The sequence below is a fragment of the Neophocaena asiaeorientalis genome, unplaced genomic scaffold (genome assembly GCF_003031525.2).
Source record: "Neophocaena asiaeorientalis asiaeorientalis breed wild unplaced genomic scaffold, Neophocaena_asiaeorientalis_V1.1 scaffold184, whole genome shotgun sequence".
In the NCBI taxonomy this organism is placed as follows: domain Eukaryota; kingdom Metazoa; phylum Chordata; class Mammalia; order Artiodactyla; family Phocoenidae; genus Neophocaena; species Neophocaena asiaeorientalis.
In genome coordinates this window covers 4,052,063-4,070,023 of record NW_020185325.1, presented here as the reverse complement: position 1 = coordinate 4,070,023, position 17,961 = coordinate 4,052,063, and the positions used below count along the sequence as shown (strand labels likewise).

The 17,961-nt window shown below is 37.0% G+C and overlaps 1 protein-coding gene and 1 non-coding gene across 2 annotated transcripts; both read right to left on the bottom strand.

Annotated features, from left to right (window-relative positions):
• Window positions 1–526: 526 nt before the first annotated feature.
• Window positions 527–2,549, bottom strand: COX7C (cytochrome c oxidase subunit 7C). Its single transcript, XM_024734361.1, has 3 exons — window positions 2,363–2,549; window positions 1,482–1,610; window positions 527–635 (listed from the first exon to the last, which is right to left on the bottom strand). The coding sequence occupies exons 1-2, from the start codon at window positions 2,435–2,437 to the stop codon at window positions 1,494–1,496; spliced, it is 192 nt and encodes a 63-aa protein (XP_024590129.1). The 5' UTR covers window positions 2,438–2,549; the 3' UTR covers window positions 527–635; window positions 1,482–1,493.
• LOC112392602 (small nucleolar RNA Z39) lies at window positions 740–802 on the bottom strand. Its single transcript, XR_003001720.1, has one exon. It is a non-coding gene; the product is annotated as a small nucleolar RNA Z39 (small nucleolar RNA).
• Window positions 2,550–17,961: the final 15,412 nt, after the last annotated feature.

Here is a 17,961-nt window from a genome sequence, read left to right as displayed (position 1 = left end):
TGAGCCACAACTACTGAGCCCACGCACGCTCTGCAGCAAGAGAAGCCACCACAATGAAAAGCCCGTGTGCTGCAACAGAGTAGGCCCCACTCACTGCAACTGGAGAAAGCCAGAGTGCCGCAACAAAGACCCAATGCAGGAAAAAAAAAAAAAAAAAAAAAAAATCCTAATCTAACACAGTCTATTCGTCCAAGGTAACAGTGTGAATCTATATATGTTCTCTTCCATCTCAATATGTCATGTAATGACAAGTTCAACAGCCAAGCAACCTCATCTTCTGGATGGACCAGTAAATTTGTACTGTCCATGTCTGCCGAGTCCTGACCCCTTTCCAGCATACCTGTGAGTGACCCTTATGAATAGTTTGGTTGGAGAAAGCAAAGTCTCCACTGTTGAAAGCTATGGAAGAGACTCTTAATTCAAACACTATTAGGTTGGTGGATGAGGCAAATTGGAGCATGTAAAAAAAAAAAAACAAAACAAGCACATGCTCAATTATCGTGTTCCATATTTCAGAGAAGAGGCATTAAGGATTTATGCTTAAGTTTATTTACAAACATATCTAGGATGCTGAGTTCAAGAGTTTGATCCTTTTTTCAAAGAGACTGCACATCTTAAAATGCTCCTCTTCGTATCTGTGAATAAAAACATAAAAAATTAACAATATTAAAGAACCCATTCATTTAACAGAAATATGTAGTTTCATTAATATACTATCTGTCCTTCAATTTATGACTGGTACATCAGAAAGCGTTTACAGTATCATGGCTTTATTCATACTGATTTTCTTCATCATATGCACCAGAGTCTTCCCAAGTAATGGCTTGGATAAATCATTTCCCTTCTAAACTAAGACAAGTAAAGTCTTTCTTTTCCAAAGTATATTTTGGAATTTATTCCAATCATCCCACAGAGCTTCCTTTAGTGTTACTTTTGCTGAAAATTCTGATTATAATTTAACTAAATAAATCCTTTCTTCTCACTCAAGGAATCTGCTAACCTTGCTGCACACAAGATTCCTTCAGGTATACACTAATATATACTGCCCTCAAGACAGATTAGCATTAATCAGTTTACTAGAACTTTACCTGGTCAAATACCTGAGCTCTGGAACAAGACTGCCTGGGTAAAAATTCTGGTCCACCATCACTAGCTATGGAATACTGGGCAACTTAACATTTTTTTTTTTTTGGTCTCAGATCAGGTTAACATCATCCACCTCAGTCTTGCCTGGTAGCCAACCTGAGCTTATTAATGTAAAGTGTGCCTGACAAAGTGCAGCACTCAATAAACACTGGCTTTCACACAAAGATACATTTGTTTATAGGTTTAACCTGTCTCCCTCAATGCCACACCCACACTTAACTTCAGGAATTACAACAACACACAATAGCATATTTGTGATTTTGGGGGGCATGGTAAGGGAAGAAAGGAAAAAAGGGGAAACCTCTGTGAAGATTAGAAATGCACTAATTATTTACCTGTCTCATGGATTATTTTTTAAGCAGTTGGTGTCTTACTATGTAGAAAGGTGCAGCAAATCCAGACCCAAAGTACAGAGTCATCATAGCTAGTAACCGCCACTTGTTTTCCACTGAAAATGGTAAATTCTGTTGGGAAAAAAAGAGAAAAGAAACTGAACTTCAAATCATCTGATTTTATAAATCGAAAATAAGTATACAGGAAACGCTAATTTTTCCATAATCAGGTTATATATGTCATATACCATAACACTGTTTTAAACACTACCTTTCAAATCCTATGACCTCCATCACTCAAAACACTAGAAGGTAAAAAAATACTCATCAACTCTACCCTTCTACACCCTTTCTCGGCCCATTAATACTAGGCTTCAGGTAACCCTCGGAGAGTGTTACTGCTAACTACCCGATTTAAACTATTTATACTTGAGGCTAAAACCAACTTCAATCAAGGGCGGTTAATACTAATTTCGTCAACTAGTTGGAGACTAGCCCCACACCACAGGCCCTCATATCCTCAACGTTTCAATGACTTTCACTTCGAGTTCGGTGACCTCTAGCTGGGCTTTAAGCCGCAATACCTGCAGCCAGGCGCTTTAGGGCCCTCCATATCTTGAAGGGCGGGGTGGGGCGCGAGGGGGAAATGGGGGAGCACTAATGTGAGGTAAAGCTTCTGGCTTTACCTACTCATTCCTTTTCGCGACTACGGCGCGCAGCCAGAGTCCTGAACTTTCTCCCTGGTCCCTGGAGGAACTGAAATGCTAGTCGACGTCCCAGATCAAAACCCCGGCTTCCCATCTCTCTCCACGGCCCATAGGCGGCCTTGGAGTTCAGCCAGTCGCAGCCAAGTGCCCCCTGAGCCAGGCCCCTTCCATACTAACCTTCCCCGGACCCTCCTCATAGTGGCTCCTACGGACCACAGAGGTTGTGAACCTCCGGATGCTTTGTCCCAACATAGCGCTGTCGGAAGCCCTGCGAATGGCGCAGACTGAAGGCGGAAAAAATGGCAGCAGCACAGCTTCCACTCCTTTCTTCACGACCTTGTCCCTTGTGGGTAAGGACCGAAAGGGAAGATGGGAAATGGGGCAGAGCTCTCGGAACATGCGACAAAGCGGCGGCCCCAGAGGATTGTGGAAATTGTAGTTCAGAAAATCGTGGCGCCTTGTCGGCCCTGAAAGATTGTGGGAAATGTAGTCTCGCCCAGGTTCCGGTAGGATCAGAATATTCTTACCAGCAGTGTTTCTTCCAGACGTGAGTTCTTGTCGAGTTCTTGTCCGGGTTCTTGGGGCCTGTTTCTAGAACGATTTTACTGAAGTTAACGAAGCAGTTTCACCATGTGTGTTCCAGTTTATGGAAAAGGAAAATAAGCCTCTCCCTTTTCTTTTTTTGCGACTATATGCTAAGTGTCAGTACTACTCTGCCAGCGCTGCGAGAGATGTATATGCTCTTATCTCACCGGAAGGAAACGAAGCGTAAACACGAGTAACCAAATAACATGCAGTACAAAGGATTTCAGAGAGAAAACTGAGTTGAAGTGCGAAGGGAAGGATTCCTGGAGATATAGAGAACTAAGTAGAACAGAAGTAGGAAGAGAGGGAAGAGAAAACTCAAGGCCAGTATGAGTATGGCATGTTGGGAGTGTGGAAGAGAAAGCAGCCTCTGATCCGGAACCAGCCTGGACCAGGAATTGGTGTTCTCCTGCTGAACCTAAACAATTTAAGAGGACATGCACATCAAAGTTTCTCATGTCAGTGATGGCTCAAGGAAATAAGATCACTCTATTATATATGAAAATAGACAAAACATGAACATTGTTCAAGTCACAAAAATGCCCAAACATCACCATACCCAGTCAATACGATGACTTCTGCTTCTTTATCAATTACAACCTTAACCGTAGGCTAGTTTTCCTTCCTCCTACGTAGAATTTAGTAAGAGAGCAAAAGTCACCGGAAAGAAGCCCAAAGCTTTTTAAGTCCTAACATCTTACTGAGATCCGCAGGGTTTCTCTGGGTGTTTGGTCACCCTTACTGCAATGAGTAATAAACCCAGCTTCTTCATTTACAGATGTATTCCTGATAGTCTTTGACTAGTGGGTATTGGAAGAAAATGGTCATAAATGAGACTGGGAAAGTATTAGGTTAGATTGTGAAAGGCCCTGCTAACCTAAGTTTTCATCTGTGGCAGAGTGTACATTGCTTCAGATGACTCATTTATACAGCAGTAGTGAATAAAGTCAAGTAGGATTTAAGTCTTGCTTTGAAAACTGGTTATAAAGTGTATGCTTTAATCTTTCTTTAGCTTTTGAAAGAGAAAAGCCATGTTTCACCTGGACAAAAAACATGAACAAAAGTGAAGAAGTTTTATTTCCACAAGTAACTTGTAATTGAGTAGAGATGCATGTAATGCATAATTGGTGTGCTCCTCCTAATTGATAGAGGATTATGATATTCAGTTTTTTAAAAAGTCCCCATCAATGTCTTTATGTATTAAAGGATTATGATTTAACTATAATTGGGAGATGTTTTCACAGTTAATAGTTAATGTTTTCTGAATTCTCTTTTTCAGTCTAATGTAAGTAATATCTCCTGTATATTTGGTTTATTGTTACTTCTAATTCACATTAATTGATGCTCATCTGTGTATCTGGCTTTCAGCTAACTCCAAAGGGAACTCCAGGAAAGATTCTAGCATATGGCTTTGAAATTGTCTGCCTCCTCGTGGGCTCTGTGACCAATTAAAGACAGTGGCAAATTCTTTTCATCAAGAGATAGGGTCTATGCCTTTTCTCCCTGAATCTGGATGGACTCTGTGTGACTATTTTGACCAAGAGAATTTGCCATAAGTAATGCTGTGCCAGTATCCTGCCCAGGCCTTACGATATTGGCAGCTTCCTTTCCTGTCTTTTGGAACATTTGCCCCTGCAACCCTGAGCTTCATGTAAGAAGTTTGACTACTCTGCTGGAGAGGCCTCCTGAAGAGTATTCAAGAATGCACCAAAAAAAGTGGGGGGTCGGGCTCAGGTGTCAGGTATGGGAGTGAAGCTATCTTGGATTCTCCAGTCCAGTCCAGGTGCCAGCTGAATGTCACTGAGGGCCCCCAGTCAGTGCTGTGTAGAGAAGAGTAGCCCAGTTTAGCCCTGCCCAAAATGCTGATCTACAGATTTGTGAGACATAATTAAATGGTTGTTCTTGCAAGCCATTAAGTTTGGGGTAGTTTGTTATGCAATAGTAAATAACTGGAATAAGAACTGCTCAGCTGAACCCACCAGCCTCCAAAACTATAAGAGAAAATAATAAGTTGTTTTAAGCTGCTAAATTTTAGGGTAGTTTGTGATAAAGGAGTAGAAACCTGGAACATGTATCATGCACAGTTTCTTATATATATAGCTTAACAATCTAAATTCAGTCAAAATGGCTGGCAAGGAAAATGCAAATCACCCTTGAGAACCTTTTGATTCAGTATGATACTCTTTTGCTATAAAATGAATTTTAAGAGAAATGAGACATTTCATGGATTGGAACAAAACAGAAAAGATCTTTAGGGACACGAGGTTTACTCCCAAGTTGTACTTTAAAAATAAAATCCAATTATTTTAATAGTGAATAGGATGTATATCATAGCGTAAGCAATCTGCTTTTTAGACCCACATGAATCTTTGGAAACTGAAATTACATTATGTAGAACAATATATCTAAAAATTAAAGTACAATATTTGTCATGTCTCTCAACAGGTACTATATTAGATTTTTAGGAACTAGGTTAGAGTTTACTTAAATTGTTTACTGAAGAAATATGTTTCTGTCCTACATTGAAAAACTGAAGTTTTCAAGTTTCTTTTGGTCTCAAGTTTTTAGAATTTCCTGCTACTGTAGCATTAAAATCGGAATGCTGAGTTAACTTTTTTTTGAAATTTTACATTGTAGAGGGGAAAAAAAAACTGGTTTTAGGAAAGGAGAAAATGTGATTCCACTGAGGCAGTTAGGGTTGGAAAATATGCTGCCAGCCTTACAAATGATTTAGTGATGACCAACTGGAAGAAAAATTTCTTCAAAAAAGAAAACAAAAATGTTTATGTGATCAAGCTGTATATTTTACTCTTCATCTTGCTTTGTTACTTTTGAACACCATTTTTTCCTTAAAAGCCTTTCATGTTTTTTATTCCAACTTTATTGCTTAATCTCAATGAAGCTTTAAGGATGATTCACTTTTTAAAGATTAATTTATAGTTTAATTATTTGTCATTGAGAATTGCCAAATATAGGTAGGTACATTTTTACAAGGTGAACACAGAAAATAACATTTCTCACTTTGAAAATCAATGATTGTATTTATATTTATGTTCCATCTCCTTCTTGACTTAGCTTGCAGTGATACTGGTATTGCTTTGACTAGTTTTCTTTAAATTCACTATGGCATTTCCTGCTTGTGTCTATAACTGGAATACTAAATAATCAAATAGTTTCATTCATTTATTTTAAGGAAACATAATTTAAATGAGGAAGGGGAATCTGAAAATGAATTTAATGCATCATTCTAAAAAGAAGTCCTTTTTGGTTAGAAGTAAGAGAAACATAGGAGATATTTGAAAGTAAACCAACTTTCTTGCATTACTTACGTTGTTTTGTAAAGAATTGTGCAAATAAGGACTATCTGGAGGTCTTGGTTTATAACTAGGCCCTTTTTTGCTGATCAATGCATATAAAGTGCTGCTATATTTCTTCCAGATTCAGGTGAGATTGCAGGAATCTGATTAAAGGCACTTTGTTCCTCTAGACAATGTTCCTCTTTACAGTCCAGAAAGATGTTTGTTTATGCTATAACAGCTTTTGTATTTGGCTTTTCGGTTTGGGCTTATAATTAAGAAAAATGGGTTTTCTTGAGAATAACATTTATGCACTTGAGTAAATTATTAGTGAATTCACCAAACAGTTCTTTTAAACATTTCAACTAATTATAAAATTATACAAAGTGGGTTAGGTTTAATTTCCAGTTCTCTTCACATCCTTCAATTAAGCTATACCCTCACTAACAACATTTAAAACAGTATCATTGTCCCTGAATTGTGTTCAGCATCTCCTTACCACTTTGTACTAAGGGATATTATAAGCAACAGACTTATGAAACTCTTGCTGGGTTTACTATGCGGATTTTTTTTTTCCTTTGAGGATGTGTTTCAGTATATTTCATGGTGTCATTTTTATGAGGACCCATAGGAGAAATTTCTCTCTGGTCTAAAATAAACATGCTTCTCCTGAGTAGCTGATTTGCTTTTGCCTTATGAGTGCTGTGAATAACAAACTTTATTGTGATTTCTTCCTTATACTGATTCCTAGAAAGCTTAGAGCCAAATGTGTGACCTACCTTCAGTGGAGACTGTGAATGTATTTTGTATACTTTACTCCTAGCTCCATCTTCTCTTCTTTATTTAGCTTTGCTTCACTTTTCTACCCAATTTTATTTTATCTTGTTATATAGTATGTGTCTTTGTTCTATACCTCAAATGTTTTCTGAAACAATATTAGCATGTAAATAAGCTAATAAATTATAAATTCTCCTCACATAGAAAGTTGTTGTAGTGTTACTTACTTTATTGATTTTTCTCTTTGCTTTCTGGAGCCTGGGCTAGATAAGGTAATTAAAACTAGCTAATGTAACAAATGATCCCCAAATTTTAATGGCTTAACACAATAAAGATTTATTTCTCACTTATGTCACAATCTGAATCAGATGTTCTGCATGTAATCTTCCACTTGGTAATTCTAGTGCTGTCATCTTCTTGGGCCTCCACTCAATCCTCTGGATCGACCCTGCCTGCCACCATGCTAAGAAGGTAGAGGCACACGCAAGGATCAAGTTAGTAGGTGGCATGCACTGTTTGTGCCTATATTCTATTATCCAAACCAATCACATGCTACACAGATTTCTGTGTGTCTGAGAGGAAATTGGAAATGGTTTGGTTGAACACATAGCATCTCCTCTACAGAGACCTTCTAGTGTCTTGCTGGAATCTTATGGAATACTTCTGCAAGAATTCAATATTCAGTGGTTGTATGTTATCTTGGCGCTTTGCTACAGTGGCTGCAAATCCTCATAATTCTTCTGTAATTTCCTGTTCCTGCACATTTCCCCAGAGTTGCACACTCCAGGCAATATACTGTACCTGGAATCAGAATGACATGGGTTCAAATCCAAGATCTACCTTAACTGTTTAGCTTTGGGCAAGTTGTATGACCTTTCCTCATCTTTCAAATGGGGACAGTAATCTTACGTACTTTGCAGGGTTGTTAGAAGGGTGTTCGGCTGCACCCGTCAGGCCTGCAAGCCTTGTAACTACCCAACTTCCAAACCAAAGTAAGCACCCAGAGATAGAGACAGAAACATCAACAGTTTAGTGGATAGGGGAGCTTACTGAGTTTGCAGCAAAATGTCGTGGAGTGACACCCCACGGCAGACCACAGAAGGCAGGTGGCAGATGGCAGAAAGGACACAACAGCAATCTCACTACTCTCAATACTGGGGGAGAAGCAGCCTACCATTTATAAGGAAGAATTGACTTCAGATAGGCTCATCAGTTACTAGGGAAACCAGCAGCTGGGGCAGGGGACAAGCATGTAGGGAGTTTACTGAATAAGCCCTACAATTAAGAGGATTGGATAGTCATGTGAGTGAAGCAAGGGCTGGTCGAGTAGGGGGTGTACAGAGAGCAAGAGAACAGCCATATTGAGTGGCCTGACCATACAAAGGGTCAATTGAGATATTTGCTGCTTCAGAGTGTTCTATTAACAATGGGCCGGTGACAACCCCCCTTTGGGGAATCCCCCTCCACTTGCCACTTTTTAATTATCTTTCTGTCTTTTCTCAACAGTTTGGCCACTGGAATATGTAGATCTGAAATATTTTTTAAAAACTGATGAACTACTGTAATGTAAGCTCTTTGAGGGAAGAGAGTGGGGGGGTTTTTTGTTGTTTTTTCTGATCACTTATGTATCATCCTAAGTATCCTCCATAAAGACACTCAATGAATGAATGCTGAAAACAATTAATGAATAGCGTAGTAGTTTGAATTTAAATGAAAATACTATGTTCTGAGTGTAGATTATGATTTAGTTTTTAAAATCCACTTTATTGAGGCACATGTTACATGCAGTAAAACGTCTATTTTGAGTGTCCTGCTCCACGACGGGAGAGGCCACAGCGGCGAGAGGCCCACGTACTGTAAAAAAAATAAGAGTGGCCCCTGCTTGCCACAACTAGAGGAAACCCTTGCACAGAAACGAAGACCCAACACAGCCAAAAATAAATAAATAAATAATTTTTAAAAATCCAATACTTTTCCTATCATTTTCAAGAGGAAAGTAAAATCTTTGTTTCTAATATTTGACACAAAGGCTTAGATACATATTAAGAGAAGTAAGAGTTTTATTTAAATTCACACTCTAAGGCCTTTCTAGAAGGCAAGATTACCAGGGAAAGGGGGAGAGGGGTTGACATCTAGAAGCAGCAAGGGATTAGAGCAACATGCAAGATGAAAAAAAAAATATTTGCAGAAATTGCATAATTTTGTTTAGAACAAGATTTTTTGCTCTCTTTGTATAAGAGAAAGAGAGAGAAAGCAAAAATGAAAATTTGGTGGAAAATACACAGTTACAGAATCGAAATAACTTTACAGCTTTAAATAAGTTGTAATTCCACAAAAATAATTCTAGAAAGAGGTGTTAAAGATTAAGGATGCCAAGTTTAAATATATCAGAAAAATAAAATGATAGATTCGAAAGTCTGAGTCATAAAGACTAAAGAAGTCTGACAGGGTGATTTGATAAAAATAATAGGATAAAAAAATAAGATAAACATTCTCATACCTTTCCCTCTTAGGTGCCAAATTGGCCATCTTCTTTGTAAAAGCAACGCCCTCCATCTCTTGTACTTAACCTGACTTCTGTCAATGCTGCCATCATTGAAGAGTTTTAATGATAAGCTCTCACATGAAGTCCTAATGGCACCATAGACTCAGTCTTTGTAGAAGTGAATGTGTTCCATTAGTGTACCTTCAACCTATACCACAAAGCTACTCTTCTTCCCAATTTTCCTTTTTATGGGTGTCATTCCCTTTTCCTGGTCATCCAAACCCAGAATCTGAGAACTGTCCTTGACTCCTTTTTCTCTTTTCAAGGGACTTACCACTTAATGGGGTAGGGTGGAGAGAACGTCCAGATTGATAGAGGAAAAAACAATCATAGAATGTTATAAATAAGTAGAAATAGGAGGATCTAGACCCAAGACTGAGTCTTCTTTTCCTCTCCTGTGCACACAGTTACCCAGTGTTACAATGATGACCATTTTAAGTGGGTATCTTAGTGCAGATAATAGCTGGTTATTTCTGTCTTAGTTCAAGTAGAAGGAAGATAGGAAAGTATTCCTCCAGCGTTGCTCTAAGTTAGAAGCTTTACACTGATTTTCTAGCTTCTGATTTTAAGGTCACGCCTGGTTGTTTATGAAAACAGTACCTACACTAAACACAATTCGTAGGTAGAAAAATGTTGCTGTTAGTCTTCCAGCTTCTGAACGCTACTCCACTCCTACCACTCTGTGGGCTCTTCTTTTCTGCATGTTCCTCTCCACAATTCCAGAAAACACACCCTCTTTTTGAGGAAAAAAAAAGACTTTAATGAGATCTAAAATTAATAAATTTTTAATATGTAGACCATTGATATTATATTGGAGCACGAATGTTCTCTGAAGACTTTCCAAGTTAACAGGAATTGAAGCATAAGTAAAAGGAATAATGCTTCTACAGATAATTTCACACAACATGAGGAGGAGGAAAATTCTTTGTGCATGTTTTTGTTTAATCAGGAGAGAATGTTGTGGACAAAATTTAAAATATTCAGGTGGTTTCTGTACCATGTAAGTATTATAAAGTTATAGTAGTTTTTAGATAGTTTCTTTCCTTGGCATGAGTTCAACTGTATAATTTACATGTCATATTTTATTTTATTTTTAAAATTAATTAATTAATTTATTTATTTTTGGCTGCGTTGGGTCTTCGTTGCTGCCTTTGGGCTTTCTCTAGTTGCGGCAAGCGGGGGCTACTCTTTGTTGGGGCGTGAGGGCTTCTCATTGCTGTGGCTTTTCTTGTTGTGGTGCACAGGCTATAGGCACGTGGGCTTCAGTAGTTGTGGCATGTGGGCTCTAGAGCACAGGCTCAGTAGTTGTGGCGCACGGGCTTAGTTGCTCTGCGGCATGTGCGATCTTCCCGGACCAGGGCTCGAACTCGTGTCCCCTGCATTGGCAGGCGGATTCTTAACCAGTGCACCACCAGGGAAGTCCTACATGTCATATTTTAGATTATAATGTTTTTTATTTAGGTATTTGAAGTTAGCATCTTCAATAATCTTTAAACAATGCAACAGTTTCAATTTTTCTATGTTGGTTAGAAAGGTATGTTCAACTTGAAAATATAAGAAAACATGATATATTTTAATTGTTTTAATAAAATATTATTGTTTCTGGCAATATTAAATCATTTTTATCTCTTTCAAACATATTACTGTGCAAATATAACTTTAAAGAGAAATTTAAGGCATCCATGTTGAAACTTTATAATTTTAGCTTGTTTTTGTACTAATGATTCTATTTGTGAATGCAGTACCTAATGTTAGATATGATAGTCTAAGGGTATGTGATTTTATTAATGAGCCAGTTAAGATTGTAAATAATGTAAGGAAAATTTAGATATGCTGGAGAAAACAAATATAGAAAATTTATAATCATTTTCCTCAGAAAATGCTACCTCATATTTTTAAGAATGTGTAGTATATTACGTTTTGGTTATAGTGTACAAAATGATTTTAAAGGAATAATGGAATAATATTAAAAGTAAAAAAGTAACCAAAGTGGAATATAGGATTTAGGTCAAATCTTTTCCTTTTGAAATATGCAGATAACTGAAAAAACAAATAGATTTTAGCACAAGCCTTAATACTCTATTTCACTTCACTTTGGTGCCTGTAGGAATAAGCATATTATGAATTTTTAATAAAAAATTTTAAAAAACAACAAAAATTAAATCTAAAAATTTGTTTTGAAAGAAGTTCTCTTAAGTTCTCTCTTATTGGTTCTCTTAAGGAGAACCAATAAGCAACAGTTAACTTTTCTTTAATAGGATACAATATTTTAGATGTCTATTAATAACTAGCTAACTTTAAGATGGAAGTACATAGACAGTTTCCAGTGTTATCTAAAATTTAACAGTGCATAGATTTTCTTTGAATAACAATTGACCTATAAGAGACCAAAGCTACAGTTTCTAAGTTCATTAATTTTCAGTTGATAAGAAAAAACGGATAATGTTGCTTAAACTTGTTTGCTCCTTTTCAAATTTTATTGGTAAAAAACTGTAATGTGGTTTTAAAAATAAGATGGGCTGGGGCTTCCCTGGTGGCGCAGTGGTTGAGAGTCCGTCTGCTGATGCAGGGGATACGGGTTCGTGCCCCGGTCCGGGAAGATCCCACATGCCGCGGAGCGGCTGGGCCCGTGAGCCATGGCTGCTGAGCCTGCGCGTCCGGAGCCTGTGCTCTGCAACGGGAGAGTCCACAACAGTGAGATGCCCGTGTACCACAAAAAAAAATAAAAATAAAAAAAATAAGATGGGCTAACAAGTGCTTCAGTACTGACACAAAAAAGAATAGAGTATGAAATTTTATTAATCTTATTCAGCCTAATATTTTGTTTATTTAAAACAAACATCTATTTCCTTAAGTATGAGGTAGCTTTTTTTTTTAAAGGAAGAAATGGATTAAGTAATTAAAATATGAAGGGACTGAAGAAAAATCTCCCAAATTATATAACCTTAAAAAGTTAATCCCATTATATTATTAAATGAGCGCTCGTTTTAGGCAGCACAGTGAGAACTGAGAGGTAATTGCTGAACTTCTTTTGAGCTTACTCTTATGCAACCAGAGGGTAGAAGAGAATGTTTTGGAAGATGTTCAACATTTAATTATCTCGATTCCGAGTTTTCCTAATGATTGTCAATACTTTCAATCAATTGAATTCACATACTTATATTGTGTAGTACAAAGAATATGTCAGAACTAATAAAAAATGTAAATGAAAAAAGGAAAGTGGCTAATATTCCTTAGCTTTCTCTTTCTCTTTACCAGCACATTTAAAAAATGCCCAGTTTGCTATGTCTGTGAATATTCTTGCCTATATATGCATAAATGGGACCAGAAATCATAAAGAATGATGGATTTTTTTATTGGATTTTAATTACAACTGTGTGTAACTTTGAACTATAAAATAATTTAAAGAGATTAAGCAGAAAATTAACCATAGTAAAAAAGCAGAATTGTTGTATTAGGAACATGTTCTACCTGCTAGCAATGCAGATTTCAGTTTTTCTTGTTGATCATTAAATTCTGTTTTCTAAGGATAAAAGAGATATAGATGCAGAAATACAAGCTACAGCCAAAAAACTTTCAAGCTTGTGAAACCACTGGTCTTCCCAGTCCAGTAGTCTGTCTCTGATAGTGGCACCCTATCACCTTGGGGGTGCACATGGATATGGTTCTTAAAGATCAGAATCTGCATGGATTTCATCAGTGAAACTTTATTCCAGAGTATATCTAACTTCTATCAGCATAATGAAATGGTCATTTACACCACTAAGTTTGAGGTGGTTTTTAATGCGTCAATATATAACTGAAACAGAATGAGGTGCTGCCATTGATTTTGGGATCAGGCAGTGGGCTTGTGTCTCAGTTGTTACATGGCATTCTGTGTGTCTTGTGCCCAAATGTCCTTCTTTTTGAAAGAAAACCAGTCATATTAGGCCCATCCTAATATCCTCATCTTAACTTGATTATATCTGCAAAGACCTTATTTCCAAATAAGGTCATATTCACAGGTACCAGGTGTTCTGACTTCAACATATCTTTTTGGGAGGCACAATTTAACCCATAACAGTGGAGCACCAGAAAAACTGAGGGAATCTGGCCAGGGCACCAACACCAAAGACTGCAAGATCTTTCTAAGTTCCTAGTGCATTTGGGCTTTAGATACACTGAATTATTGGCTTACCAAAAATTTTCAGGTTGCAATTTTCATATGTTTCAATATTCTTCTTGTCTAAGCTATGTGCCTTTTCCCCTCTGCTTGGTGAAAGACTCCTCATCTTTAGGATGTACTAGTATATCCTGAGGGCAGCCTTCCCTGGCCCTCCCAGTCTTTCTATACCAAGTCACTCACTCCATTCCAGATGAGCTTGCTTATTAATTCATTCAAATTATTTTAATGCTATTATGTGGCACAATGATAGATACTAGATATGTTACTTGGTTACTAGGAATACAGACCTTAGCTCTAAGGTAGGTTACGGACTAGTAGAGGACACTAAAGATAATTATAACAAAGTTCAGTAAATGATAAAGTGGTCATAGCATGCTGTGGGCACTTAGGGGAAGAACACCAAGCCCAGGCAATGGCAGAGATGCAAGGGATGACACGAGTCAGGAAATTTTGATACAACGAAGATTAACATCTTAAATGCAAAAAGTCCTTTAATGAAGCACCTATTTTTGACTCTAAAAATGTTCTCTACTACATACTTACCTGTTTAGTCAATCAATTCATTGAATCATTCATTCATTAAATTTGACAGTTATTTCTAGATTGAGGCGCTGAGTTAAGTTCTGTCAGACATATGTCTGAGCTGTTTTAAAACAAACACTAAGTATAGGTAATGGAATAAAATATACTTACCTTCTTTAAAGTTAATGGAGCAACTTATTTTGAACTGTTGATCAAGCTGTATTTATCTATAATTTATTAGCTTCCTAGAAGAAATTTTGTCAATCTGTAATTTGTATATCTTAAAGCAGTCCTTAAATATTCTAAAGGTAATTTTCCTAAACAGACATTTCAGAATGCTTGAAATTAGAGTTACAAGTTATGATTGTCTGCAATAGTAATTTTCTTGTCTTAATGGAAATAAGCTGCTCATTATTTTTAAAAATAGTATGTCAACCATTATTCCTGTTTAGAATGCTACCTTTTCTCCAGAATCTGATAAAATACTCAACTTTCTACTGCCAATGCAGTAAAATGTGAAGGAAGACACCAACGTTCAAAGACTGACAATAAAAATCTACACTTAGTTTTGAAAGATTCGTTTTAATATCATTATCCTTAAAATAGCAAGTTTGGGAGACAAAAATGTTTTACTTTTACATTTGTCAGTCAAAGATTTACAAGCATTCATATTATTAACACAAATGGATACATAGTATTTCACCAGTTCATCCGATTTCTTGTATTCATAATATTACATAATAAAAGAGTAACTTTAGTTGACTTCTCCTTATTATAGGCATACTCTATATTTAGATAATACAATAATAAATGAAACAGAAACATTAGGTTCATTGGTTTACAGAGAGAGTGTTAGCTTTTTCTTTCTAAATAAATCTAGAACAAGGTTTGGCAAATGTTTTTTGTTAAATGCCTTTTACAACCACATTAACACATTAAATAAGAAACCGATATACATTCTTTTTTTTTTTTAAGATGACTTTTAAGAAACCTGAAATGCATATAGGTTAGACAATAGAAATGAAAAGGTTTTCAGCCAGGCCTTTCTGAAGGAGTTATTCTGCTAAAGATAATATTAGTTGTCTGATAGGCCAACTATTGAACCTCTTTGTGACAGTATCAGCACTGGCTTCTCCTGGCTCATTTTGGGCATGTGAGAAGTCAGTCAGTGGTAACTGCTACAGGGCCTATATATTAGTAGTAACTGGTTAAAATAAACCACTAAGACTATAAGCCTGGATGTGCCACTCTGCTTCAACAGTATATCCTTCTAGCAAACCTCACCTATCTAATCCAGTGAGTTTTAACTCTACATCTTATTTCTTTCTTCTTTCCCTACCTTTTATCCTTTCTTTCATTTTCCTTTTCCTATTTTTTCTCTTGAAGAAAATTTTTTCATGTGTTATTAATAGGAATTCATGTGTGGTGTGGTGGAACAGTATCTCAGAAAGTCATCGGAATGTGAGACTGCTTACTTGGAACAGTTTTGTGCTGCTGTTTTAAAAAATAATAATAATTAAAATCAGCTGATGTTAATAAATATGTCAATGTGAACTTGAAAAAACAATTAGTACTATTGTTCAGGCAAGGAAATCTGACCTTTCCAGAACACTGATTGTTCAAAGTTACCCTACAGGTAAGTGGTGGGGTCTATATGGGTTTTGAACTCAGCTTAATATGAGTGCCTGGGCTTTTAAATAAAAACATATGGAAGTTGCAAGTTTACAAGGAAAGAAACTTTGTACTGTTTTCATTATTTCATGCCTTCATCTACTGTTTGGGGCTGGCTCTAGGGCTCCACTGCTTTTACTTTCACATTTTGGTATAATTTCATGTCAGAAAGTGTGTGGATATTAGGAGTATAACTCCTACAGGCAGAAATCTGAGAAAATGTGGTCACTAGGCACTCCATTAGGCTGACGCGAATTGTCCTTCATTTTGTTATTTATATAGTTAGTAAGGATCAATACAGTTGAGTATTATTAGCATTCAGAGGAAGGAGCAAGTGGCAGTAGTTCATAATCCGGTGGAGTTCTATGATAAGCATTCTCTAATGCCTTTCAGTTAGAGTTCTTAGTGAAGAGCCATTTCAAATAGTTTGGCACCTTACATTCATCAGCCCTGGAGTGAGACGAGAGGAAAGGGAGTGGGAATCCATTATTCTAGCCGCTAAATTGCCCCTTTTTGACCACGGTCTCGTCTATAGGGCTAAAGTTTTGGATGAAGAAGTGTTCTGTGAACCACAAATTTTATGTAAAATAATTTCCCTCTCAAAACCCAGAAACCTGACTTTTTTTTAATCTGTCCTGGTTCTGTCCTATTGGGGCATGATGGATCCACCAGCATACAAATATTTTATATTACTCTGCCCCCTAAAAAAAGTCTCCCTTGATTCAATATTTCAATGTTACTAGTGCCCTGTTTCTCTGCTTCAGTCCATAAACTCTTTAAATTCATTGTCTTCATATAGTATCTCTACTTCCTTATCTATTATTTGCTCCATCTCATTCCATTCTGGCTTCCACCTCTACCACTCTACTTAATCTTGTCAACATCACCGTGTTCTACATTTTGTCAGCTCCTCTGTTCATTTTTCTCTGGTCACTTATCTTATTTGAAAGTAGTGCAAGATCTATTTGACCATTCCCTTTGTCCCAAGCTCCTTTTTTCCTTTGTCTTAAAAATACTGCTTCTGGGGCTTCCCTGGTGGTGCAGTGGTTGAGTCCGCCTGCTGATGCAGGGGTTACGGGTTCATGCCCCGGTCCGGGAAGATCCCACATGCCGCGGAGCGGCTGGGCCCGTGAGCCATGGCCGCTGAGCCTGCGTATCCGGAGCCTGTGCTCCGCAACGGGAGAGGCCACAACAGTGAGAGGCCTGCGTACCGCAAAACAAAATAAATAAATAAATAAATAAATAAATAAATTACTGCTTCTGGCTGTTGAGTTAAGAATGATGCAGAGAGGGCCGGGAATGGATTCTAGGAGACCTGTGGGAAGGCTGTTGGTGATAGTAAAGTTTGATGACAGATAATAGTAGATTGGATTGGGGTGTTCACAATGGAGATGAAGATAAATGAATACGAAAATGATATTTAGGAGGTAAAACTGGAAGTTCTTGGGGACTGATGAACTTTGGTTCAGTTTTGAATGTGTTGAAATTGAGCAGCTCCAGACATCCAAATAGAGATATTGAATAGACATTGCCCATAGTGGATATAGACCTCAGAGAAGAATTCTGAGATAGAACTAATTTAGAGCCTCTTCAATTTAGAATTGATTTGAGGCAATGGACTTGGATATGATTATTTAAGAACGGAGGGTAAATTGAAAGAGAGGAAAAAACATACTATAGCCTAGGATGTATTATAGTTCTTCATTCGCTTAAAAGAATGGCTATAGAATAAGTCTGGATATATAGGAAGTGACAAGATAATAACCCTTGGAGTTGTTCTTTTTATTCTTTATCTCATGTGATACATTTTTCTTTCAGATTGTGATGAGACAATGTAGTTGAAGGCACATGAGCAATAGATTTTGTCACACCTGTCACTCTACTTTCAACAATACATTTCAGCAATAACAAGGTCTTTTATGATGTATAAAGTCAATATTCAGTATAATAATTCTATATTTGATTATGATGATGAAGTTTGATATAAATATCTTTCTCCTATTTTAAAAGAAAAGTTTTGCTACAGCTCTGAAATTCATTTAGTGCTTTGCTGTTGTCTGGGAATATCACATTCATATTTTTCCCCTTAGCCACTTTTGAAATGCTTTAGCCTTAATGGTTGAGGTTGCAGTATATAATAGTGTTTCTTTGCACCCTAAACAAATAGAATTTTTAAAAATGTTTGAGTAAACATATAAACCACAGTGGAAAACTA

Coding starts and splice junctions, on each gene's coding strand:
- COX7C (XM_024734361.1), bottom strand. CDS start 2,437: ATGTTGGGACAAAGCATCCGGAGGTTCACAACCTCTGTGGTCCGTAGG. Junction 1,611..2,362: donor ATGAGGAGGGTCCGGGGAAG/GTTAGTATGGAA, acceptor TTTTCCCAACAG/AATTTACCATTTTCAGTGGA.